Source organism: Cetorhinus maximus, chromosome 14, assembly GCF_964194155.1.
Source record: "Cetorhinus maximus chromosome 14, sCetMax3.hap1.1, whole genome shotgun sequence".
Lineage (NCBI taxonomy): Eukaryota > Metazoa > Chordata > Chondrichthyes > Lamniformes > Cetorhinidae > Cetorhinus > Cetorhinus maximus.
In genome coordinates, this window is record NC_135892.1 from 15482517 (window position 1) to 15509855 (window position 27339).

Sequence of the window (27339 nt, forward strand, 5' to 3'; positions counted from 1 at the left end):
GACATAACTTTGCAGGACTGGGGGAATGCTGCAGTATCCACTGAAGTACCGAGCCAATATTTATTTTCCATATTCCCATTTCTGAAATGTTGGCTTGCCTCTGGTGGCACCACACTTCCCTCAGAAGATTGTAGGTCAAACCCCAGCACATACAATCTACACTGTCACTTCAATGCAATACTGAAGGAATGCTACGTTATTGGAAGTGACCTCTTTTGGACAAACTGAGGCCCTGCCTTTTCTGATGGAGTAAAATTGTATGTCCTCCTGGCCAACACTCCTCCCTCAGTCAACTTTGCAGAAAATAAATTAATTAGTTAATAAACTCAACTTGCTGTATGTATTTTGGCTGCTGTGTTTGCTTATGTAGCAACAGCATAGTTGCATAGATCTTTGAAGGTGGCTGGACATATTGGGAGGGTGGTTAGCAAAGCATATGGGATCTTGGATTTCATAAATAAATGTACCTGTATTGAGTACAAAAGCAGGGAAGTTATGTTGAATCTTTATAAAGCTCTGGTTAGGCTACAACTTGAGTATTGCATCCAATTCTGGTTACCGCACTTTAGGAAATGTGTGAGGGTCCTTGAGAGAGTCCAGAGGAGATTTACCAGAATGATTCCAGTGATAATGAGGAATTTTATCTACAAAGCTAGGCTGGAGAAGCTGGGGATGTTCTCCTTGGAGCAAAGAAGATTGAAGACAGAATAGATTGAGGGGTACAAGATTATGACAGGTTTGGATAAGATAAACAAGGAGAAGCTAATAGTACACGGACCCAGGGAGACAGATTTAAGGTTTTGGGTAAGAGATGCAATGGTATGTGTGGAAGATTTTTTTTTATGCGGGGGTAGTAATGACCTGGAATTCACTGCCTACGAGGGTAGTGGAAGTAGAACCAATTAATAATTTCAAAAGGAAATTGGATGGTCAATTGAGGGAAATAAACGTGCAGGGTTTTTGAGGATAGAGTAAGAGAGTGGGACTGATTAGTTTGCTCTACAGAGACCCAGTATGGGTTCGATGGGCTGAATGGCTGCCTCCTGTGCTGCAAATGCCTCTGAGACTCTTATATTACAGGATGTGAAGTGTTTTGGGATATCTTAAAAGCGTAATGAGGCACTATATAAATGCAAGCAGTCTCCTCCTGAGCAACAAAAGCAGGTTTTCCTCATATGGAATCTTCTCCAACTGGTTTACAATAAGGAGAACGTGGATAAGGTGGATATTAAGCGTGGAAAGGGGTAAGGAAATGAAAAGATGGCTGTGGGGAACTGAAGAAATGGTTGCAGGGTAGGTTTGTGACAGCTGAGGAGGAGATGACAAGGTGGAGGGAACTGAGTCAATATTTGCAGAGGACAAGGAGCATGGTGGCTGAATAAGTGACTGCTGATGATGAATTGGAAGGCTGCAGAGGTGAGGAGAAGCCCAGTGAAGTCAGAAGACCACAACAGAGAGGCTGCCCGCTATGATCTTGTCCATGCCACTCACCTCCTGCTCCCTTGTCCTTATTTGCACTAAACTAGTGACTACCTAACTTTCCCTCCTGCTGGACATGTTAGCTGATATTTCTACTGGTTTTCTCTTCAGGTACTGTCCTCCTTTCCTTCAAATCTGCCATCATCACCCCTCTCAAATAAACCTCCTTGATCTCACAGGCCTTGCACACTACCACCCAATCTTTAACCTCCGTTTCACACTGAATGTGTTATTGTCTCCTAAATCAACACCCACCTTTCGTAGAACTCCATGTTCAAATCCCTGCCATCTGGTTTCTGACTCTGCCAGAGCTGATTTTAAGGAGCTGAGAACAGAACTTGGGAAAATAAAATGGAGAACAATATTGGCAAACAGTGATGTAGATCAACAGTGAGAAACATTTAAAACAGTGTTCAACACAGTGCAGGGAAAATATATTCTGCTCAAAGAAAAGAACAAACCAAACACTAGTGAGACTCCATGGATGAATAAAGACATAAGGAAAAATTGAGGGTTAGGAAAGAGGCATACATTAAGCACATAGACAGTAGAGCAGTGCGTGCTCGGAGAGAATGGAAAGAGGTTAGGAGAAATTTTTTTTAAAAAAAAGTTAGGAAAGCGAAGAACCATGGAGTTGAATTATCAAGGATCATAAAACAAAATAGTAAAGTATTTCACAGGTACTAATAAAAAGGAAGTCTGTGATGAGAATTGGACCATTAAGAGACAAACAGGGTAGTACTACAGGTAATAATAGAGAGTTGGCAGAAATATTAAAAAATTATTTTGCTTAAGTATTTACCAGGGAGATGGAACAGGTAGACAAGACATTGAAAGATGAGATGAGCAAAAAGGTTAAGTGCATTTAAAATAAAAATGGGATGTATTGAATAAACTAAACAAACTCAAAGTTGATAAGTTTTGTGTCACCTACAAATGTTGAAAATATGCCTTGTACACCCAAGCCGTAAGTCATCAATATATTTTTAAAAAGCAGTGCAGTTGAGGGAGATAACCAAAGGCAAGATTGAGTAGGTGGCTTTTGAGAAGACTCAACTGTTAGGCTGCATTTGATTAAGAAAAACTTTCCAAAACTCATGTCAAGAACCACATGTGAATAATGGTTGCTTCAACATGGTAATGGAGGGGTGTTGAACTTTCTCCAAGGCAACCTTCAGGAGAGGAAGAAATTAGAGAAATAATCAATGGAGAAAATATCATTTTGGTTCGTAATGTTCAAAAGTCACACAAGGGGAGGCAGTGGCACAATGGTATTGTTGCTGGACTAGTAATCCAGAGACCCAGGGTAATGCTCTGGGGACCCATGTTTGAATGATGGTAAAATCTGAATTCAATTAAAATCAGGAATTAAAAGTCTAATGATGACCATGAAACCTTGTTGATTGTCATGAAAACCCATCTGGTTCACTAATGTCCTTTAGGGAAGGAAATCTGCCGTCCTTACCTGGTCTGGCCTACGTGACTCCAGACGCAAGGCAATGTGGCTGCCTCTTAAACACCCTCTGAAATGGCCTAGCAAACTACTCAGTTGTATCAAAACCACTAAAAGTCACAAAGGAATGAAACCAGACGGACCGCCTGGCGTCAACCATGGCACCAGAAACGACTACAGCAAACTCAGCCCTGTTGACCCTGCAAAATCCTCCTTAGTAACATCTGGGGGCTTGTGCCAAAATTGGAAGAGCTGTCTCACAGACTAGTCAAGCAACAGCCTGATATAGTCATAGTAACGGAACCCTACCTTACTCACAGTGTCCCTGACACCACCATCGCCACCCCGGGTATGTCCTGTCCCATCAACAGGGCAGACCCAGCAGAGGTGATGGCATAGTAGTATACATTCAGGAGGGAGTTTCCCTGTGAGTCCTCAACATTGACTCCAGACCTCGTGAAATCTCATGCATCAGGTCAAACACGAGCAAGGAAACTTCCTGCTGATTACTTCGTACCACCCCTCCCCCTCAGCTGACGATTCAGTGCTCCTCCATGTTGAACACCACTTGGAGGAAGCACTGAGGGTGGCAAGGATGCAGAACGTGCCCTGGGTTGGGGACTTCAATGGTGGCTCGGTAGCACCACCACAGACCAAGCTTGCCAATCCCTAAAGGACATAACTGCTAGACATGGTCTGCGGCAGGTGGTCAGGGAACCAACAAGAGGGAAGAGCATACCTGACCTCATCCTCACCAACCTGCCTGCTGCAGATGCACCTGCCTATGAAAGTATTGGTAGGAGTAACCACTGCACAGTCCTTGTGGAGACACAGCCTTGTCTCATGCCTAACAATGAGGTGTCAACTTGGTGAAGCTAGAACACAGGACTACTTGCGTGCTAAACAGCAAAAGCAGAAAGCGATAGACAGAGCTAAGCAATTCCACAACAAGTGGATCAGATCTAAGCTCTGCAGTCCTCCCACATCCAATTGTGAATGGTGGTGAGCAATTAGAAAACTCACTAGAGGAGGAGGCTGCACAAATATGTCCATGCTCAATGATGGGGGAGCCCAGCACATTAGTGCAAAAGATAAGGCTGAAGCACCTGCTACAATCTTCAGCCAGAAATGTTGAATGGATGATCCATCTCAGCCTCTTGCAGAGGTCCCCAGCATCACAGATGGCAGTCTTGAGCCAATTCGATTCACTCCACGTGATATCAAGAAACAGCAGAAGGCACTTGATACTGCAGGTGCTTTGGGCCCTGACAACATTCTGGCAATAGTACTGAAGACTTGTGCTCCTGAACTAGCCGTGCCCCTAGCCAAGCTGTTCCAGTGCAGCTACAAGACTGGCATCTACCCAGCAATGTGGAAAATTGCCACGGTATGTCCTGTAGACAAAAAGCAAGACAAATCCAACCCAGCCAATTACCACCCCATCAGTCTACTCTCCATCATCAGTAAAGTGATGGAAAGGGTCATCAACAGTGCTATCAAGCAGCATTTGCTTAGCAATAACCTGCTCACTGATGCTCAGTTTGGGTTCCGCCAGGGCCACTCAGCTCCTGACCTCATTACATAAGGACATAAGAAATCGGAGCAGGAGTAGACCATTTGGCCCCTTAAGCCTGCCCCTCCATTTAGTAAGATCATTTCTGATCTGCCCCAGGCCTCAACTCCTCTTTTATGTCAGCTCCTCATAGCCCTTAACTCTCCGATATTTCAAAAATCTCTCTACCTCTTTAAATACTTTCACAGATCTAGCCTCTGCAGCTCTCTGGGGTAGGGAATGCCAGACATTCACTACCCTCTGAGAGAAGAAATTCCTTCGCATCTCAGTCTTAAATGAGTGTCCCCTTATTCTGTAACAATGTCCCCCAATATGAGATTTCCCCACTGGTGGAAACATCTTCTCAACATTTACTCTGTCAAGCCCCCTCAGAATCTTGTACATTTCAATAAAATCAACCCTCATTCTTCTAAACTCTAATGAATAAAGGCCTAACTTGTTTAGCTGTTCTTGATAAGTTGACCCCTTCAACCCAGGAATCAGCCTAGTGAATCTCTTTTGAACTGCCTCCAATGCCAGTATTTCCTTTCTTAAATACAGGGACAAAACTGTACACAGTACTCCAGGTGCAGCCTCACCAACACCCTGTACAGTTGTAACAAGACTTCCCTATTTTTAAACTCCAACCCCCTAGCAATACAGGCCAAAATTCCATTTGCATTCTTAATTACTTGCTGCACCTGCATGCTAACTTTTTGTGTTTCATGCACAAGAACACCCAGATCCCTCTGTGCTGCTCTTTATTTGGAGTCTCTCTCCATTTAAATAATAGTCTGCCTTTTGATTCTTCCTACCAAAGTGCACGACCTCACACTTTCCTACATTAAACTCCATCTGCCAAGATTTTGCCCACTCACTCAACCTAACTATATCCCCTTGCAGATTCCTTTTGTCCTCATCACAACATGCCCTCCCACCTATTTTTGTACCGTCAGCAAATTTGGATACATTACATTCTGCCCTCTCCTCCAAGTCATTAATACAGATAGTAAATAATTGAGGCCCTAGGACTGATCCTTGTGGCACTCCACTAGTTACGTCTTTACAAACTAAAAAAGACCCATTAATCCTGATTCTCTGTCTTCTGTGTGTTAACCAATCCTCAACACATGCTAATACATTAACCCCAATACCGTGCAATAACCTTTTATGTAGCACCTTATCGAATGCCTTCTGGAAATCCAAATACACTACATCTACCGGTTCCCTTGTATCAGTTCTGCTTGTTATATCCTCAAAGAACTCTGGCAAGTTTGTGAAACATGATTTCCCTTTCACAAAACCATGTTGACTCTGTTTGATTGCGTTAAGCTTTTCTGAATGTCCTGCTATTTCTTCCTTAATAATGGACTCTAGCATTTTCCCAACGACAGATATTAGGCCGACTAGCCTATAGTTTCCTGCTTTTTGTCTCCCTCCCTTCTTGGACAGGGGCGTCACATTAGCGGTTTTCCAATCCACTGGGACCCTTCTGGAATCCAGTGAGTTCTGGAATATTTTGACCAATGCCTCCACTATCTGCAGCCACTTCCTTTAAAACCCTTGGATGCAGACCATCAGGTCCTGGCGACTTGTCTGCCTTTAGTTCCATTCGTTTGCCAAACACTATGTCTTTGGTGATAGAGACTGTTACACAATCTTTTCTTCCCATTAGCTCCTTGCTTATCTGATATCTTTGGGATGTTTATAGTGTCCTCCACCGTGAAGACCAATGCAAAATATTGAGTTAAATTATCTGCCATTTCTCTGTTCCCCATTATCATTTCTCCAGTTGCATCCTCCAAGGGTCCCACGCTCACTTTAGGCACTCTCTCTTTTCATATAACTGTAGAGCTCTTGCTGTTTGCTTTTATATTTCTTGCCAATTTGCTTTCATAATCAATTTTCTCCCTCTTTATTAGCTTTTTAGTTCATCCGCTGCTGGTTCCTAAAAAATTCCCAATCCTCTGACCCACCATTAGTTTTTGCCACCTTGTATGCCTTAATTTTTGATTTGATACTCTCCTTGACCACCTATATTAACCATGGGTGGGTCATCCTTCTCATCGAATGCTTCTTTTTGACCAGGATAAATTTTTGCTGAGCGTTATGAAATATCTGCTTAAATGCCTGCCACTGCTCATCCACTGACCTTCCCCTTAGTCTATTTTCCCAGGCTGCTTTGGACAACTCTTTCTTTGTACCTCTGTAGTTGCTCTTATTTAAGTTGAGGACATTGGTTTGAGACCCGAGCTGCTCGCCCTCAAAATGAATTTGAAATTCTACCATGTTGTGATCGCTACCCCCAGGAAGGTCCTTAACTACAATATCTCTTATTAATCCCACCTCATTACACACTACTAGATCTAAAATAGCCTGTTCCCGGGTAGGTTCTGCAATGTATTGCTCTAAGAAACAATCCCTGATGCACGCTACAAATTTGTCTTCCATGTTACCCCTGCCAATCTGATTTGCCCAGTCAATATGCAGATTAAAAGCACCCATGACAATTGTAGCGCCCTTCTTACACACTTGTCACCTACCTGTTTTCCTTTGACGTCACACTTCGGCTCTGACAGGTAGAAACATGTTGAAGGGGCTCTCTGCTGCTGGTTTTTATTTCCTGTCGCCATTGCCCTTCTCACACAGGTCTGCTGTCTGTGTGCCGGGCCTCACTCTCTGCCGCCAGTTTTTATCTCTCGCCGCCGCTGCCCTTCTCACGCAGGTCCGCTCTCCGTGTGCCTTGGTTCAAATATGGACAAAAGAGCTGAGCTCCAGAGGTGAGGTGAGAGTGACTGCCCTTGACATCAAGGCTCCATTTGACCGAGTGTGGCATCAAGGAGCCCAAGCAAAACTGGAGTCAATGGGAATCGGGGGAAAACTCTCTGCTGGTTGGAGTCATACCTAGCACAAAGCAAGATGGTTGTGGTTGTTGGAGGTCAGTCATCTCAGCTGCAGGACATCACTGCAGAAGTTCCTCAGGGTAGTGTCCTAAGCCCAATTATCTTCAGCTGCTTCATCAATGACCTTCCCTCCATCATAAGGTCAGAAGTGGGGATGTTTGCTTTTGATTGCACAATGTTCAGCACCACTCGTGACTCCTCATACTGAAGCAGTCCATGTCCAAATGCAGCAAGATCCAGACTTGGGCTGACGAGTGCCAAGTACCATTCGCGCCAGGCAATGACTATCTCCACAAGAGAGAATCTGACCATCACCCCTTAATGTTCAATGGCATTACCATTGCTGAATCTCCCCTATCAACATCCTGGGGGGTTACCATTGACCAGAAGCTGAACTGGACTAGCCATATAAATATTGTGGCTGCAAAAGCAGGTTAGAAGCTAGGAATCCTGCGGCAAGTAACTCACCACCTGACTCCCCAAGGCCTGTCTACAAGGCACAAGTCAGGAGTGTGATGGAATAGTCTCCGCTTGCCTGGATAAGTGCAGCTCCAGCAACACTCAAGAAGCTCGACACCATTTGGGACAACAGGGCCTGCTTGGTTGGCACCACATCCACAAACATTCACTCCCTCCACCACCGACGCACAGTAGCAGCAGTGTATACCTGTTATGACCCAGCAATTGGTAAAGCTGAGTTATTTAAAAATCCCAGAGGGAAACTTTAAACAACTGTCAAAACCTATATTTTAAGTGTTGTGTTTGAGATGCACCTCTAAATTCAGGAATCAGACCACCAGTTCTCGCGAGGTTTTTATATTAAACTAAATGAAACATTTTATTAAGCTACAACACATTAAACACATACACATGACTACAAATTACTGCTGTCATAACTTTTAAATGACCAAACTAATCTCCATTAAGGCAACAGCAACCCATAGACTTTCAACAGACACCAGGCAAAACATTTTCACCTTACGAATTCAAAATGAGGTTCCTCTTACTTTGGTTCCTGTGGAAACAGTTGACGGCTTATAGTGACTTTGATCTTACATTGCCTCTGCCCTGCACACACACAACTGCTGTCATTTATACCCAACACGGCTCATTGAATGTAAATTCTCACTGTATCACCAACCCCCTTTGAACTCCACCTCTTCTAACAATAAAACCCCTTTCATAGTACCAATTTTATTAGTAATGTAAACATTGCTTGGTCTCTGCTAGCTAGCTGCCAGATTTCATCCCACTTCTTGAATGCTCTATTCAAAAAAAATGCAAATACACTCTACCTCTCTTACATCTCAAAACTAGTACACATCAAAGCATCCAGACTAGCTGGCTTTAATCCAATTAAGACACACCCACAGACTAAACTTCTATTCTAAAAGAAAAATATTTTCCAATAATATTATATACATTAATAGCTTCATGACAGTACCATCTACAAGATGCACTGCAGAAACTCACCAAGACTCCTTATACAGCACCTTCCAAACCCATGACCACTACCATCAAAAAGGACAAGAGAGCAGATACATGAGCACACCACCACCTGCAAGTTCCCCTCCAAGCCACTCACCATCCTGACTTGGAAATATATCACCGTTCCTTCACTGTCTCTGGTCAAAATCCTGGAACTCCCTAACTGCACTGTGGGTGTATGTACATCACATGGACTGCAGCGGTTCAAGAAGGCAGCTCACCACCACCTTTTCAAGGGCACTTAGGGATGGGCAATAAATGCTGACCCAACCAATGACACCCACATTCCATGAACAAATAACAAAAAAAAACCATGTTTCCTCTGACCCTGACTGAACCATATTGAGTGAAATGATGCTGGAAACCCTGTTCTGCAAGCCAGCGAATGCTTGACTTGTCCTTATTGAAGTGTGCACTTATTTTTGATGATTATTAATACATTGCTTTCTCATTCTCTTCAATGCAGAAAGATGCCAATGCCTTGGAGAAATGGATGGATCATGCAGAGATCTTCTTGTCCAAGAATACTGTCACATTAGGCAATCATGAGGGGTTCCAGCGGCAGGTGGAACAGTGCACGGTGAGAACAGATCTGCCAGTGAAATGAGCTTTGTTAAAATAATGCATAAACATTAGAATGTGGAAATAGGCCATTTGGCCCAAGCCATGTTGTTGTTTACCCTCGACATGATGATAATCTCAGTCACATGTACCCGCCCTGTTCCCAGATCCCTTCAAACCCTTTTCCTTTGTCCTCATGCCCAATCTAATCTTAAATATTGACAGTTTCTTCCTCAACCATTAACCCTAGGAGTGAATTTCACAGCTGCACCACTGTGTGTGAAGAGGTTTCTGTAACCCGCTGTTCTAAATGTCTTGCATTTAAACTTGCACCTATAACCCCTTGCACTTAACCCCTCAATTACAGGAAATAATCTGCTCCAACTATCCTGTTTTATAATAATTTTAACATTTATGTCATATTGCTCTATAGTCATATGTTCGAATGAAAAATTTTGAAATCTTTTTCTTTGTATTTGTACTTCCTGATGCCAAGCAGGATCCCAGTGAACTCAGCACTTTCTAATACCACAAGAACCTTGCTATAGTCTGGAGATCAGTGGTGTTTGCAGTGCTCTGAGATTAAATTAAGGCCTTATGAAGGATTATCACCTCTTGGCTTTTAAACTTCATACATCTTGTAATGAAGCTTAGAAATTATCAGCTTGTTTTTACAGCCTGAGGTCCTGTGAACCTTCCCTTCAAATCCCACTGCTGTCTCAAGCAGATTCTACTTCCATTTCTGCTCTTATTTTTGTTACAAAAATGTATCATAATCTTCTTTCATAATCTTCTATCTGCTACTTTGTCAAAGGCTTTCCTGAAGTTCATACATCAGATTCACTGCATTTTCTCGATCTACTGCATTAGTTACCACCTCAAAAAATTTTGAGTTTTGTCAAGCATGATCGTCTCTTTTGAAATGCCTGCTGCTTGCTTCAATTGTCTCTTTATTTAGATATGTAGTAGTTTCATTCTTAATTAAAAGCACTTCAAAAAAAAGTTGTACCCATAAATGTTAAGCTAAATGGTCTATAGTTACTTGGATTAGCTCCATCTCCTTTTCTTAAAAATAGGACGCCACTGAACCTCTCCAGTCTTCTGGCATGTTCCCTCTGCGTCTACTGGTAACTTCTTCAGGATCCGAGATGTCTCCCATCGGGCCAGAGACACTGTCTTCCCTTAGCTTGACTGTATTATCTAAAATGTTCCTTTTATCCGTCATAATATTCCTCATCTCCATTCAATTTTACCTCCTCTCCAATATCCAGTTCTTTAGTAAAGACCAATGTAAAGTACATATTAATTCATCTTTGACAAATTGATGTTGGATCTGCTCTCACAGGACTTTCATTTCTTGTTGACCATTATCTTTTTACTGATACACTTGCCCTTCATGGACCTTATTTAATTTTAATTAATTTCTAACCTTGTTTACCTAGGGCACCTTGAGATTGCTGGTAGTTTCTTATTTTAATGTATCATTGAAAGTTCCCTTTATTTTTTAGGAATAAAAGCACTGTTGATCCACAGTGTGCCAATTTCTCCCTCCAGCTCAGCTCGTTTGCACAACCACCTTTCTGGAATATCCTGTAATCCAATCTAGTGTTCTAGTTTTTGTACTCCTTTTTTCAAATTGAATCTCAAAGCTTATGTTGTGGTCACTGGTCCCAAGCTGCTCACTCCTCATATTTAGCACATCGACTTGAACTTTGTTATTATTCATAACCAGATCCAGCAACACTACCACCATTGTAGATCAAATAATGGACTGCTTGAGGAAGGAGTCCACTACGCAGTTTAGGAATTGCTTTCCCATTTCTCCATTTACCCAAAAGAATAAAACGTTTATTAAACAAGAAAAGATGAACTATACTACAATACTCCTTTACCCACAGCTATACCTTTATAGCTATATACAGATTTGTAAGGAAAACCCAAGTTACAAAAGCTGTCTTATACTTCAATGTTCACAGTAGGTACACAGTCCATGTAAACCGATGGCATTCTGTGGTCAGAGACACTATCTGAAGCCAAGTGACAGATGCCACCTCAACCAGATGCTATGGATCTCTCCTCAACTTCCCCCAGATGCTTGTTACACTCTGAGCCAACCAGTCTCACTGCACACCGTCTTTAACATGAGGGTTTCCAATCTCCACTCTCCAAGACCCCGCCTTGGAATCTTCTCCCAAACCAACGCTTTCTGTCAGACGCTTTCCACAAGGGTTCACCTCCAGGGTTTCGAACTCTCCTTATGATGTTCCTCTTCCCTGGGTCACCACATGCATTCAAGCTGTCTTCCACACACTCTCTCTCACCGACTCAGCCGTCAACAGTACACCACTGCTTCAGATGCCCACAGCAAAGAGTTACAGACCCTCAGTTGTCTCTTCTCAAGCCTCTAGCTCTTTAAGCTTGAAGCTTTAACCTTGAAGTTTGGAGCCTTTCTCTGCCCCTCACTCTTAACTTCACTTAACAGGACCTTTTCCAGGTTCCTGTCCTTCCTTTGACTAGAAGTTCTGCTTGGGACTTTCTTCTGTAACACTCCCGTGGATTTTGGGGTCTTTTCTTTAACTTGGGACTGGCTATCTGTCCCCTTTCCTCTGGTCTCTCCTGGCACCTACTTTCAAAACCAGTTTTAGCTTGGAGCTGACTATCCACCCCTTCTAGGCTGCTCCTGCCTGGCAGCTATCTTCAAAACAACTGAACTCTACAACTTCCAAATCAAAACTGCTGTTTCTAGTTTTCTGTGTGTGTCTGTGGGCAGGGCCTGCCTCTCAGGACCGCTGTTGCTAGGCAATAGTCCTGTTCTTCTACTCTTGTTTGCTTAGTTTACAGCCGTAAGACTCTCATTAGAAATACAGGCACTTTTTCAAGTGAAACTAAAACTCAACTTGACCTCTTCTTAACACAGATACAGAAATACAAATCAAACTTAAACATTAAAGTTAAAACTCATTCCTAACACCTACAAATACCAATATAACTTACTTAAACTATCTCTATTTTCTCACAACATGCAGACGTTTAGGAATGAAATTCAGAATATCCAGTCAAATTTGACATCAATGAATGAGATTCAGGAGTCATTGAAAAAGCAGCCAGTGCCAGCTATCTCCAAATATATGACATCTCGCATGGTTGACTGCCGCACGCGATGGGAAATTGTGAGCAACCAGGTATGGAGAAATGTTCCATGGTTTGTTAATTCACGGTTCTCCAGTGTGTCAGAAGGTGTGTATAATTATAGAAACTTTGGGCCAGAACAAGGAACAGTGAAAGTGGTGGAGATCTGTTTGGGCCTTGAATTTGTGAGAATGTTCTCAGTCGAAATGTAGAATGCTTACCCATGCTAAACCATGAGATTAAGCCCTTCTTTTAAATGTATTTTCTATAGTCCAGACTTATGATTCTTCCTCTCCAACATTTCTCCACTTGTCTCCTGTGCTGAATCCTGCTATGACATGGCTTTTTCAGTGCTAGCCAACAACAATACCTTGGCCAAAATCCATGGGCCATTACTCAGTGGGTAGCAATCTCACCTCCAGTGCTGAAGATTGTGGTTTCAAGCCAGAGATCTAGAGACCTGAGCACAGAATATTGTCTCACCCATTATGCCACTTGGAATTGTCCACCGTAAGGAATAATACGCCTGGCATGAAGGTCTTGATGTTGTATAAAGTGCAGGTGTCCTGTGATAACTTGTCCTACATTTTTCTATTATATTTTCTATTTTTGTATTATGAATTATATTTCAGTTTATGATTTTGAACTTTCCTGACCTTTTACTGTTGGATATGGATCTCAAAACCTTCCCTGAATAAAGCGCATAATCAGTTAATTTATATTTACAGGGAGTCCTTTCTGGGTTAAGTGACAGATTTCAAAATTTTTCCTGAGCCCTTAATTAATGCACCTCTTGTTCAGTAATTTAAAAGGTGCCTCCTTTTTCTTGCTAAATATGACTTTGTTGCTGCAGAGTTGGAGTACACTTTCTGTTGGTTCCTTAGCACCACAAGCTGCTGTGTGTAATCACAGGAAAACCAAAGTCTATTCATATTTCTATTTTTGCAGATTATGTCTCAGCAGGCTAAATTGTGCGAAGGGCAGGAGAAGACATTGAACTTGAGGAAAGATCTTGTGGAGATGCGTGAATGGACTATGCAGGCTGAAGAGGAATATTTAGAGAAAGACTTTGAATATAAGTCACCCGAGGAATTAGAAACTTCATTAGAGGAGATGAAGGTAAAATGTAATGCACTGTCTCTAATAATGATGAGGTGTGAGTGTTGTGAAACTTGTCTATTTACCTCGGGAGTTCAGGAACTACAGTTCTCAGCGAGCTTCAGGACTTCTGTGCATGTGTGGCTGGGAATTGGCTGCATATGCGCAGTTTGAGTCTTTTTCCATTTTCGTGCCTCTTGCGTGTGCACCAGCCACCAGGAGATGTCTACACATGCGTAGTTCATTTCTTTTATGTCTTTAGACCGGGAACTGGCCCTGTGCGCCTGCGCAGAAGAGAAAAAAAACGTGAAACAGCGCGAAACTGCATGTCAGGTGACCTGAAAAAGAGTACCATTGCAGAGAAGGTGTGCTGAGGACAGGACATGGGGAAGGGGACAGGGAGAAGATCCCAAACAGGGGAGTGGAGCAGAAACCAGTCCCAGGTAGGGGACACAGATAGAGATCAGAAACGGATCCTGTTAAGTAAAGTTGAGGAAAATGAGCGAGCAATAGGCTCTGAATTAGAGAGAGAGCTGCAGGGAGCAGACTTGATGCAAAATGGGCTTGAGAGAAGCCTGAAGACCTGAGAGGGCAGCCAAAGGTTGATGACTGCATGCTGCGGGCCATAAGGGCAGCAGTCCCCTTTTGGAGCAATGGTGTTCTGCTTGGCATGGCCGAGGATCTTAAAGTGTGCTTGGAAGGTGAAGCTTGAGCATACGCGGAGATCCAATAGAAAAGCATCTCAGAAGGTGCGATTGAAACCCTAGAGGTGAATCCTGGTTGAAGCTGTACAAGTGAGAGCGACATGTGGGAGGCAAATTTCAAATGTGGAGATTGGAAACCCTCGTGAGAAAGACAGAACTTCAGTGAGGCTGGTTGGCTCACAGTGTAACAAGCGTCTGGGTGGGTTGTTAAGAAATCTATAGAATCTGCTTTGTTTGCATCTGTCGTTTACTTTGGAATGTGGTATGTCCACAGTTCGCCTGCTAATTCACTTGTACCGCATACTTATCTTGAATAGTAGAGTATAAGATGGATATTGTAAATTGTGTTATCTCTCTGAATTTCTGTAAAGATATAGCTGGAGTGAAGGAATAGTGAATATTTGAATTATTTTCTTGGGTTCGTACTGAGATCTTTCCAACCTTTTTGTCTGTTGTAATATAGTTCATTTTTCTTGTTTAATAAATGCTTTATTCTTTGTTTTAAAAGTTCATCAGACTCCTGTAAATCTGTTCAGTAACTTTCCTCTATTGTTTCTGAAAAAAATAAAAGTTAGGATCTATCAAGCCAGGTTTCGCTCTGGGATCAGACTTGTCCAGAATTAACATAGCTGGGATTGTAACATGAGCAAAAGAATTCATGTTAGAAATTTCTACATGGTAATTGTTTAAGATCAAGTTTACTTTAGGTAAAGTCCAGGGCATTACAGAGCAGCAAGGTCACAGGGTCAGGCCTGTGCTGTTAGCAAATGTTGGGCAGGGCTACAATGCAAACGCTGGTCAATTGCCCCTACATTAAACCAGAACATGACTGAAAAGTGTGGATGTGTGGATATTGGGCAAAGAGAAGATTTTGCTCCATGGTTAAATAGGTTACTCTTTTTTGAGGCTTATTTGAAGAATGACCACAAGATTCTTTTTTTCCCCGCAGCGGGCAAAAGAGGAGGTACTGCAAAAAGAAGTTAGAGTGAAGATTCTGAAAGATAACATCAACACAATTCTTAAGAAAGTGCCATCCAGTGATCAGGAAATGATATCCAGGGATCTTCATGCTGTGTTGGAGAATTACAAGAGACTTTGTGATCGGATTGAACGAAAGTACCTGACCTTAAAGGTGAGGAGTTGTAATTACACTTCAATTAATCAAAAGAAGAGGATGCCAAGTTTTAGTGCAGTTTGATAAAATGCAAATACTTTTCTATTCTTGATGGGAGGTGAGGTACCCAGGGAAGGCAGCTAGAGAAAACTGGAGAGAGAGCTCTCTTGACCTGCACGTGTAAATCCAGTGGCAATAGTGAGGGGCTGGAGCAGGTTATCTCCTGTTGAGTGGCATTAATGAGGAGTTGGAGCAAATACTCTGAAGAGGGGAGAACACAAAACATACCTTTCAAAATCCGAAGAATGAGCAGTGTGTACTCATGAAATGTTTTAAAGCTGATTCCACAGCTCAGCTTGCACAGCTGGTGGTTACCAAATGTAAACTTGCTCACTAAGTCTGGTGTCCAGAAAGATCTAAATGAAAAATATGCCACACCTGACTCCCTCACTGGATTAGTGCAGGCAGCACTGACTTTGGGATTGCCCATGCAGTGTAAGAACTCCACTCCTAAGTATGGTGACACTGGTACCAGCAGAAGGAAAAGCTTCAAATGGGCAGCAAATTTTACAACTGAAGTCACTTCTTTCTTTCTATTTCTAGATCTGATTTTCCATTTGTTTAGATTTTTGCATTTCTGCACAGATAAATGAAGTGCAAACTGTCTTCGCTCTGTTCATGTAATAAGGATGCATCAGTGGGTTAGGTATGGGGAAAGATTGAGTTATGAGGCATAGATTTCTCTTGCTCGCTCTCTCATACAAACTTATGAATTAGGAATAGGCCATTCAACCCTTGAACCTGCTTGTCATTCACTAAGATTATGGCTGATCTGATTGTGGCCTCAACTCCACACTCCTCCTACCCCTGATAATCTTGACTCCCTTGTTAGTCAAGAATATGTCTACCTGTGCCTTAAAAATATTTAATGACCCACCTTCCACCGCTGTCTGTGGAAGAGAGTTCCAGAGACTCGGGTCCCTCTGAGAGAAAATTCTTATCATCTCCCTCTTAAATGGGAGACCCCTTATTTTTACACTGTGTACCCTAGTTCTAGTCTCTCCCACAATCCTTTTAGCTTCTAGTCTCTCCCACAATCCTTTTAGCATCTACTCTGGCAGAAGTCTCCTCAGGATTTTATATGTTCCTAAAGATCGCTTCTCATTCTTCTAAACTCCAGTGGATACAGGTCCAGCCTGTCTAACCTTTCCTCATAAAATAATCCCCCTCATCCCAGGTATCAGTCGAGCGAACCTTCTCTGAACTGCTTCTAATGCATTTATATCATTTCTTAAATAAGGAGACTAAAACCGTACACAGTATTCCAGATGAGGTCTCACCAATACCATGTAAAACTGCAACGAAACATCCCTACTTTGATTTTCCATTTCCCTTGCAATAAATGACAACAGGGCTAACATGGCAAGGGATTACACTATGAAGGGTAGGGCCCTGGAAAGTACTGAAGATATATCCACAGATCCCTGAGGGTAGCAGGGCAGGTAGATAAGGTGGTTAAGGAGGCATGTGGGATACTTGCCTTTATTAGCCGAGGCATAGAATACAAGAGCAGGGAGGTTATGCTGGAACTGTATAAAACGCTGGTTAGGCCACAACTGGAATATTATATGCAGTCCTAGTCACCACATTATAGGAAGGATGTGATTGCACTGGAGAGGGTGCAGAGGAGATTTACCAGGATGTTGCCTGGGCTGGAGGGTCTGAGCTATGAGGAAAGATTGGATAGGCTGGGGTTGTTTTCCTTGGAGCAGTGAAGGTTGAGGGGGGACCTCATAGAGGCATATAAGATTATGAGAGGCATAGAAGGCACTTTATCCATTAGTAGAGGGGTCAATAACCAGGGGCATAGATTTAAACTAGGAAGTAGAAGGCTAAGAGGGGAGTTGAAGAGAAATTTTTTCACCTAGAGGGTGGTGGGAGTCTGGAACTCACTGCCTGAAAGGGTGGTTGAGTCAGAAACTCTCGTAACATTTAAGAAGTTTTTAGATATTCACTTGTGTTGCCATAGCCTCCAGGGCTATGGGCCAAGCGCTGGAAAATGGATTAGTGTAGTCAGATCTTTGTTGACCTGCATGGACACAATGGGCTGAATGGCCTCCTTCTGTGCTGTAAACTTCAATGAGTCTATTACATTAGCCTTCCTAATCACTTGTTGAAACTATCATTGATTGTTGTACAAACCCAACTCGTTCACTAATGTCCTTTCGGCAAGCAAATCTGTCATCCTTGGTCTGGCCTACATATGACTCCAGATCCACAGTGATGTTGTTGTCTCTTAACTACTCTCTGAAATGGCCCAGTAAGCCACTCAGTTCAAGGACAATTAGGGATGGGCAACAAATGCTAGCCTTGACAGCGACATCCACATGAAAGAAGAAATTTTTAAAAAATTAGTCAAATATGATCTCCCTTTCACAAAACGATGTTGACTCTGCCTGATTGTATTGAGATTTTCCATGTGCTTTGCCATAATCTCCTTAATAATAGATTCCAGCAATTTCCCTACAACAGTTGTTAAGCTAACTGGCATGTGGTTTCTTGCTTTCCATCTCCCTCCTTTCTTGAATAGAAGGGCGATGTTCGCTATTTTCCAATCTGATGGGACCTTTTCAGAATCTAGGGAATTTGGAAAATTAAAACCAATGCATCAGCTATCTGAGCAGGCACTTCTAAGACTTTGGGATGAAGCCCATCAGGATCTGGGGACTTGTCAGTTTTTAGCTCTAATAATTTTCTTAGTATGCTTTCCATGGTGATTGTAATTGTTTGACGTTCCTTCCTTTCAGCTCCTGATTCACAATTATTTCTGAGATTTAATTTGTATCCTCTACAGTGAAGACAGATAAAAAATATCTGTTCAATCCATCTGCCATTTCCTTATTTTCCATTATTAATTCCTCATTCTCACTCTCTAGGGGACTAACGCTCACTACACTTTTTTCCTTTTTATTTAGAAACATAGAAAATAGGAGCAGCAGTAGACCACTCAGCCCCTCGAGCCCACCCTGCCATTCAATATGATCATGGCTGATCCTCTATCTCAACCCCGTGCTCTCTCCATACCCCTTGACGCCTTTAGAGTCCAGAAATCTATCTATTTCCTTCGTAAATATATTCAGTGACTTGGCCTCACAACCTTCTGTGGTAGAGAATTCCACAGGGTGACCACCCTCTGAGCAAAGAAGTTTCTCCTCATCTCAGTCCTAAATGGCCTACCCCAAATCCTGAGACTGTGACCCTTTGTTTAGACCCCCAGCCAGAGGAAACATTATCCCTGCATCCAGTTTGCCCAGCCCTGTCAGAATTTTATGCATTTCAATGAGATCTCCTCTCATTCTTCTAAACTCCAGTGAATAGAGGCCCAGTTGGCCCAATCTCTCCTCATACATAGAAAATAGGAGCAGCAGTAGACCACTCAGATTGATACCTGGAATGAGTGGGTTGTCTTATGAGGAAAGGTTGGACAGACTGGGCTTGTTTGCACTGGAGTTTAGAAGAGTGTGTGGTGATTTGATTGAAGTATATAAGATCCTGAAAGGCCTTGACAACGTGGTCGTCGAAAGGATGTTTCCTCTTGTGGGTGAGTCCAGAACGAAGGGGCACTGTTTTAAAATTAGGGGATGCCCTTTTTTGGACAGAGATGAATTTATTTCTTAGAGGGTTATGCAACTTTGGAATTCTCTGCCTCAGAAGGTGGTGGAGGTGGGGGTCATTGAATATTTTTAAGGCAGAGGTAGATAGATTCTTGTTAGGTGAGGGAATAAAAGGTTATCGGAGGGAAATGGGAATGTGGAAATTGAAACCAGGAAGATCAGCCGTGATCTTATTGAACGGCGGAGCAGGCTCGAGGGGCCGAATGGTCTACTCCTGTTCCTACTTCTTATGTTCCTATTAGCCCCTATTCACCCTGTTGCACACTGGTGGGGACTGCCAATGTCCTTGGCCAAAAATGGATTGATAGACCTGCCAGTTAGGCATCTGTTTGTACTTCTCTCCAGGCTCAGTACCTTCGCCCCCACAGCTGCCACTCCCTATCCCAATTGACCTTCACTCCCCTCCCCTCCAGCATAGTCCCCTTATTGCACCCTCATTGACAAAATATCTGCTGTGCTGACTGGCCTTCTGAAAAGATGTTTTATTTCTCCCTAATCTAACTAAAACTTTCTGCTTTCTCCCCTCTGCCACAGGAAGTATGGTCTTGCTGGTGTGAGTTGCTCCATTACTTAGATATAGAAAACAACTGGTTAAAGAATCTGGAACAGATGTTGTACACCACAGAACATGTACCAGACAGCATTGAAGCTGTCAGTGTGGCCCTTGAGGTAACAATTTTATTGAAAATTCAAAGATGCAGCTTGAAATCTAGTTGCCTTAAGTTGTATACAAATACTTTCTATCCAGGCAAATAAGACAACTCAATAGGGTAACTCATTTAGGATGTGTTTACGTGACAGCTGTGGCACTAATGTGCTCTAGTTTTGCATCATACCAATTCTGCAGTTATACGTAAATACCTCCTGAACCTGGATTTAGGAGCCAAGCAGGTCCGGCAGAAGGCTAACTACTTCATTATCTCGGGATTTGTAAATGAAGCACCGTGACCTCTTGCTAGCCAACATGCACGTAATAAATGATATTTAAATAGGTTATTGCAGGATAACGTTTTAAATCTCCAATTAAAAACATTGTAATAGGGACGTTTTCCTTTTCTACTAACATTAGCAGTGATTATACTCTAATAATATTTTAACTCGGGAACATTATCCTGTTATGACTCATGTTCTTGAAATAACATAGTGTTCTGCACTTGGAGATGTTGTACCTGATGAAATTCCCACCCTAGATAGTGGCATGTTCTTCCCTGAATCCACCCAAGTAATGCACAGAGATTTTGCAGTGACATTAATTTGGCTGGTGGTGATATGGTTAAAAATGCCACATTCATGTTAGATGTACTGACATTTTAATACACAAAGTTCAAGTTCTGTTCAGTATTTTTGGAAGTGTTTGCTAAATTGTCTCTAGCTAGTAAGGTTCCCATGACTGTAGCTATTCACTACTCTTATTTCATTGACCTCTGACACGACTTGGCTGGGAGAATCATTTCAGTTACTTTGCTCTGTACTTTATTTTCCACCCATCAGTCCCTTGAGTCTGTGCTACGCCATCCAGCAGATAACCGAACACAGATCCGAGAACTGGGCCAAACATTGATTGATGGTGGAATTTTGGATGAACTTATAAGTGAAAAGCTGGAAGTATTCAACGCTCGATACGAAGAGCTCAGTCACCAGGTAGGAGGCCCTCGGCAGCACAGTTGTCCTGCGCTGCTTATCTTAAAATGCTTTAATACTGTTGCTTGTGTGTCCGTGAGATTTGAAAGCCATTAATGGAAGAAGTATTTTATTCTGGATTAATTGCCTGACTACTTTTTATTTTGTAAATGGACAGACTGCCACAAATGAGTAGAATTGCAAGTCTATTGGGTACCTGAGGAAACATATGAGATTTAACTGCTAGGTTGTGAGGGTGCTGAAAATGAGTAACAAGTTAAGCATCAAATCAGCATTCAAGTGGAGACCAAATCTGTACTCCAAAATTGTGTTCTCACAAATTCCCTGAAATTTCAAGTCTCTTTCAGATAATATGTTTGAACATAGTGCTAACCTTATAAATACACTTTAAATTTTATACTTCGGTCAAATTGAAGGATTTTAGTTTTTTTTTATTCGTTCATGGGATGTGGGCGTTGCTGTATTATTGCCCATCCCTTATTGCCTTTGTCCAGGGGGCATTTAAGATTAAACCACATTCCTGTGGGTCTGGAGTCCAGGCCAGGTAAGGACAGCAGATTTCCTTCCCTAAAGGACCAGGTGGGTTTTTACAACAATCGGCAATGGTTTCATGGTCATCATCAGACTTTTAATTCCAGATTTTTATTGAATTCAAATTTCACCATCTGGTGTGGCGGGATTCAAACCCAGGTCTCCAGAGCATTGCCCTGGGTCTCTGGAATATTAGTCCAGCAACAATACCATCATGCTACCGCCTCCTTATGATTATAATGAATTCAAAAAAATCAGTATTTCTGAATTTGTTTATGGAAATTGTTGTCTGTGGGTAAAACGATTTACTGTAAACGTATCTCCTTGGAGATAAGTTTCTAGAAATATTTTTTGTGAGATATTACTATAATCACGACTGTAGTTAGTCATCTCTTAATCATGTTGCAAACATACAACAGTGTTACATGAGTGGCCCAAGTTAATCATTTGACTCCTTGAGCCAGTCAGATTCTGACATTGGTCTATGCCCACTGCACTGTAGCATTTCAAGAAGGAAGACCATAAGACACAGGAGCAGAAGTAGGCCATTCGGCCCATCGAGTCTGCTCTGCCATTCAATGAGATCATGGCTGATCTGATAATGCTCAACTCCACTTTTCTGCATTGTCCCCATAACTCTTGACTCCCTTACTGATTAAAAATCTGTCCATCTCAGCCTTGAATATACTTAACAACTTAGCCTCTACAGCCCTTTGTGGTACAGAATTCCACAGATTGACTACACTCTGAGAGAAGAAATTCCTCCTCACCTCTGTTTTAAATGGGCGCCCCCTTACTGTGAGATTATGCCCTTTGATCCTAGACTCTCCCACAAGGGGAAACAATCTCTCAGCGTCTACGCTGTCAAGCCCTCTAAGAATCTTATATATTTCAATATACTGGCACTAGATACTGCAAAGGCTATAGACCCTGACAATATTCCAGCAGTATTGCTGAAGACTTGTGCTCCAGACCTTGCCGCGCCCTTAGCTAAGCTGTTTCAGAACAGCTACCAACACTGGCATCTACCCGGCTATGTGGGAAATTGCCCAGGTATGTCCTGTAAACAAAAAGCAGGACAAATCCAACGAGGCCAATTACCGCCCATCAGTTGACTCTCCATCATCAATAAAGTAATGGAAGGGGTCATCAACAGCGCTATCAAGTGGCACTTGCTTAGCAATAACCTGCTTACTGACGCCAGTTTGGGCTCTGCCAGGGCCACTCGGCTCCTGACCTCACTATCGCCTTGGTTCAAACATGGACCAAAGAGCTGACCTCCCAAGGTGAGGTGAGAGTTACTGCCTTTGACATCAAGTCAGCATTTGACAGAGTGTGGCATCTAGGAGCCCTAGCAAAACTGGAGTCAATGGGAATCGAGGGGAAACCTCTCCGCTGGTTGGGGTCATACCTAGCACAAAGGAAGACGGCTGTGGTTGTTGGGAGTCAGTCATCTCAGCTCCAGAACATCACTGCAGGAGTTCCTCAGGGTAGTGTCCTCGGCCCAACCATCTTCAGCTGCTTCATCAATGACCTTCCTTCCATCATAAGGTCAGAAGTGGGGATGTTCACTGATGATTGCACAACGTACAGCACCATTCGTGACTCCTCAGATACTGGAGCAGTCCGTGTCCAAATGCAGCAAGACCTGGACAATACCCAGGCTTGGGCTGACAAGTGGCAAGTAACATTCGTGTCACACAAGTGTCAGGCAATGACCATCTCCAACAAGAGAGAATCCAACCAACGTTCCTTGACGTTCAATGGCATTACCATCACTGAATCCTCCACTATCAATATCCTGGGGGTAACCATTGACCAGAAACTGAACTGGACTAGCCATATAAATACAGTGGCTACAAGAGCAGGTCAGAGGCTAGGAATCGTACGACAAGTAACCCACCTCCTGACTCCCCAAAGCCTGTCCACCATCAAAAGGCACAAGTCAGGAGTGTGATGGAATACTCCCCATTTGCCTGGATGAGTGCAGCTCCTATAACTCTCAAGAAACTTGACATTATCCAGGACAAAGTAGCCTGCTTGATTGGCACCACATCCACAAATATTCACTCTCTCTACCACTGACGCACAGTAGCAGTGTGTACCATCTACAAGATGCACTGCAGGAATTCACCAAGGCTCCTTCGACAGCACCTTCCAAACCCACGACCGCTACCATCTAGAAGGACAAGGGCAGCAGATAGATGGGAAAACCACCACCTAGACGTTCCCCTCCAAGTCACTCACCATCCGGACTTAGAAATATACCGCCATTCCTTCACTGTCACTGGGTCAAAATCCTGGAACTCTCTTCCTAACAGCACTGTGGGTGTACCTACACCACATGGACTGCAGCAGTTCAAGAATGCAGCTCACCACCACCTTCTAAGGGGCAACTAGGGATGGGTAATAAATGCTGGCCCAGCCAGTGAGGCCCATATCCCATGAATGAATTTAAAAAAAAATAAGGTCGCCCCTCATTCTTCTAAACTCCAATGAGTACAGGCCCAACCTACTTGACCTCTCCTCATAAGAAAACCCCTCCATAGCCGGGATCAACCTAGTGAACCTTCTATGGACTGCACCCAATGCCAGTATATCTTTCCTTAGATAATGGGACCAAAATTGTTCACAATATTCTAGGTGTGGTCTAACCAGTGCCTTGTATAGTTTTAGCAAGGCTTCCCTATTATTATACTCCATTTTCTTTGAAATAAAGGCCAACATTCCATTTGCCTTCCCTATCATCTGTTGAACTTGTTTGTTAGCTTTTTGTGATTCATGCACAAGGACTCCCAAATCCCTCTGTGCAGCAGCCTTCTGCAGTCTTTCTCCATTTAAATAATATTCAGCTCCTCTATCCTTCCTGCCAAAGTGCATAACCTCACACTTACCCACATTATATTTCACCTGCTAAGTTTTTGCCCACTCACTGAACCTGTCTATATCCCTCTGTAGACTCCTTATGTCATCCTCACCACTTGCCTTCCCACCTATTTTTGTGTCATCTGCAATCTTGGCAATAGTACATTCACTCCCCTCATCTAAGTCATTAATATATATTGTAAATAATTGAGGCCCTAGCAGTGATCCTCGTGGCACTCCACTAGTTACAGGTTGCCATCCTGAAAATGCCCCCCTTATCCTGACTCTCTGTCGTCTATTAGTTAGCCAATCCTCTAATTATGCTAATATACTACCCCCAACACCATAGGCTCTTATCTTATTGAGTCACCTTATGTGCGGTACCTTATCGAACGCCTTTTGGAAATCCAATTATATTACATCAGTGGTTCCCCTTTATCTATCCTGCTGTTACAAGCTCACCACCACCTTCTCAAAGGCAATCAGGGATGGGCAAAAAATGCTGGTCCAGCAAGCGATGCCCGTATCCTATGAAAGAATAAAAAAAACCATAGACCAGCCGATCCCAATTTTAGCCTATGCTAACCATACTACTCTACAAACACGTCTGATTCCCACAATCTTTTCGAAACATGTTACGTTTTATCCCTTTGTTTGTATTCTAAAAATTATTTTGGGTGTTTTTAAGAAGATATTTTTAATCCTATGAAGTCAGAAGCTGGCCTGTTCACCCTCTTTCTAGCGCAACACTTCTGCCCTGTGATTCCTAATCCTGATTTAAGTCAGTTTCATGTGATGTAGTAGCCATCACTCATCAGGTAGATGGGCTTCAGACTGAAAACCTCCCGCTCTGTATCTCAGTCCTTTGTGCTGGGATTGTAAGCAATATCCTGGGAGATTTTCCAACTTGTGCGTTGAATATGGCTTCCTTGTAATTGATTGTCACTAGACCTCTTTTGTTTGTTTTTATAGGCTGTGAGCAAGCAGATCTCACTGGAGCAACATTTACAAATGTCTCAAGAAAATGAACAGCGAATGCATGATCTCCAGGAGTCACTTGGACTACTAGATAAACAGTTAACCTTGTATCTAACAGACCGCATAGATGCCTTGCAGATGCCGCAGGAAGCTCAGGTTACAGAAATGCATCTTTTAATGTGCATAATTAATGAAAGAATTTGCCACCACCCCACCCACCCTATGGCATTTTCTGGACGACCCAACAACAACAATTTACATTAGAGTCACTATATAAATATAGTAGAATATCCCAAGGCGTGTTAAGGAGCATTATCCGGCCAATAAAGCCGCACTGCCTAATCCCACATTCCAGATTTTGTTCAGTAGCCTTGTAGGCAACAGCACCTTAAAATGCATATCCAAGGACTTTTTAAATGATATGAACGGTTCTGCCCCTATAACCCTTTCAGGCAGTGAGTTCCAGATCCATACCTCTGGAAGAAGAAAATTTCTCCTTGAAGCCACTTACCTCTCAAAAAGCAAGGTAGCTGGCACTGAACCTTGTGGAACCCCAATGGAAATAACCTTCTGGTCTCATAAACACCCATCAACCCTTTGCTCCCTGCCTCTGAGCCAGTTTTGGAGCTAACTTGTCACTTACTCTTGGATCCCATGGGCTTTTACTTTTGTAACCAGCCTGCTATGTGGAACATTATCAAAAGACTTGCTAAATCCCATATAGACATCAGTAAATGCTCTACCCACATCGACCCTCCTTGTTACCTCCTCAAAAAGTGTAATCATGTCAGCCAGACATGACCTTCCCTTAACAAATCCATGGTGACTGTCTTTGATTATCTATATTTTTCTTCAGTTATCCACTTGCTCTTTATGTATTTGTATATTTCCTTAATGTATTTCTTTCATTTTATTTTCCAATTATTTTTCATGGTCTCACTTTCCCATCTGAAAGCCCTGTAACCAGAAATGTTGAACTACTATTTCTTTCAGCCATGTCTTAGTAGTAGCTATCATATCAGACTCCATTGTGTCAACCTGTGTTTTCAGCTCATCTGCCTTATTCCCTAGACTTCTTGTAGTGAAGTTTATAATTATTTAGTACTGCCAAGCTTCCTTGTCTATTTTCTGGCCTTTTTTCCTCTGCCTTCCAAACATACATATTAATTTTCTGCCTTCCATTTCCAACTTTTCTTCTCTCACTTAAATCTCCTCTGAGGTTCCTTTGCCAAGCTGGTTTAAAGCCTCCCAACAGCACTAGCAAAACCGCCTGCGAGGATATTGACCCAAACCTGTTGAAGTGCAACCTGTCCGGCTTGTACAGGGCCCACCTTCCCCAGAAGCACACTCTCAATGTTTCAGGATTCCAAAGCGCGCCCTGCAGTAGCTATGTATTCATCAAGTCTACCTTCCTATTTCAGCACTCACTCGCATGTGGCAGTGGGTGTAATATGGACATTACTACCTTGGAGGTTTTGTTTTTTCAATCTCCTAGCTCCATAAACTTTGTCTGCATGGCTTCATCCCTTTTTCTGCTGATATCATTTGTGTTGATATCTGGCTGTTCACCTTCCCCCCTTCAGAATGTCATGTAGCTCTTCAGTGGCACCCTTGGCTCTACCACCTTGGAGTCATGTATGCGGTTGTAGAACTGCCTGTCTGTTCCCTTCATCATCAAATCCCCTATCAATATTTATTTTCTCCTCTTCTCCGCCCCCCTGTGCAACTGAGCTACCCTGGTGTCGTGAACTTGGCCCTGCCTGCACTCCCTTGTGTGACCATTACTGTCACCAGTATTCAGAACGGAATTGTGGTTCTGGGTGAGATACACCGAAAGGAACCCTGCCCTGCATGCCTGATCCTCCTTGTCCTTCTGGTAGTCACCCGTTTCCTCTCTACCTGCACATTTTTAGGCTGCGGGGAGACCACTTCCAGAAACCTGCTTTCCACGAAGCTCTCAGTCTCCCTGACCAAGCTTTTTATCACTTGTTTTAATATTGTCTTTGACTTCCTGTGTATTTTATTTCTAATCGTGCCTCCGTGAAGCATCTTAGTTTTCACATTAATGATGCTTTATAAATGCAAGCAAATGTTGTTTAATGAGGATACTTCCAAAATTGTGCTGCCTGTGTCTTAACTTGCACAATGTTCCATTCCCCTATCATCTGC

At 42.7% G+C, this 27339-nt stretch overlaps 1 protein-coding gene across 7 annotated transcripts in view; it reads left to right on the forward strand.

Annotated features, from left to right (window-relative positions):
• The window catches only part of utrn (utrophin), a 630893-nt gene that overhangs the window by 185359 nt on the left and 418195 nt on the right, over positions 1 to 27339 (forward strand). For 5 of the 7 annotated variants that reach the window (XM_078556557.1, XM_078556553.1, XM_078556558.1 and 2 more), the window contains 7 exons: positions 9342 to 9455; positions 12463 to 12618; positions 13514 to 13684; positions 15317 to 15499; positions 19690 to 19824; positions 20647 to 20796; positions 25165 to 25326. In XM_078556557.1, coding sequence (XP_078412683.1) covers positions 9342 to 9455; positions 12463 to 12618; positions 13514 to 13684; positions 15317 to 15499; positions 19690 to 19824; positions 20647 to 20796; positions 25165 to 25326 — 1071 coding nt within the window. The remainder of the gene's footprint in view (positions 1 to 9341; positions 9456 to 12462; positions 12619 to 13513; positions 13685 to 15316; positions 15500 to 19689; positions 19825 to 20646; positions 20797 to 25164; positions 25327 to 27339) is intronic. The other 2 variants (XM_078556555.1, XM_078556556.1) reach the window with 2 other exon arrangements.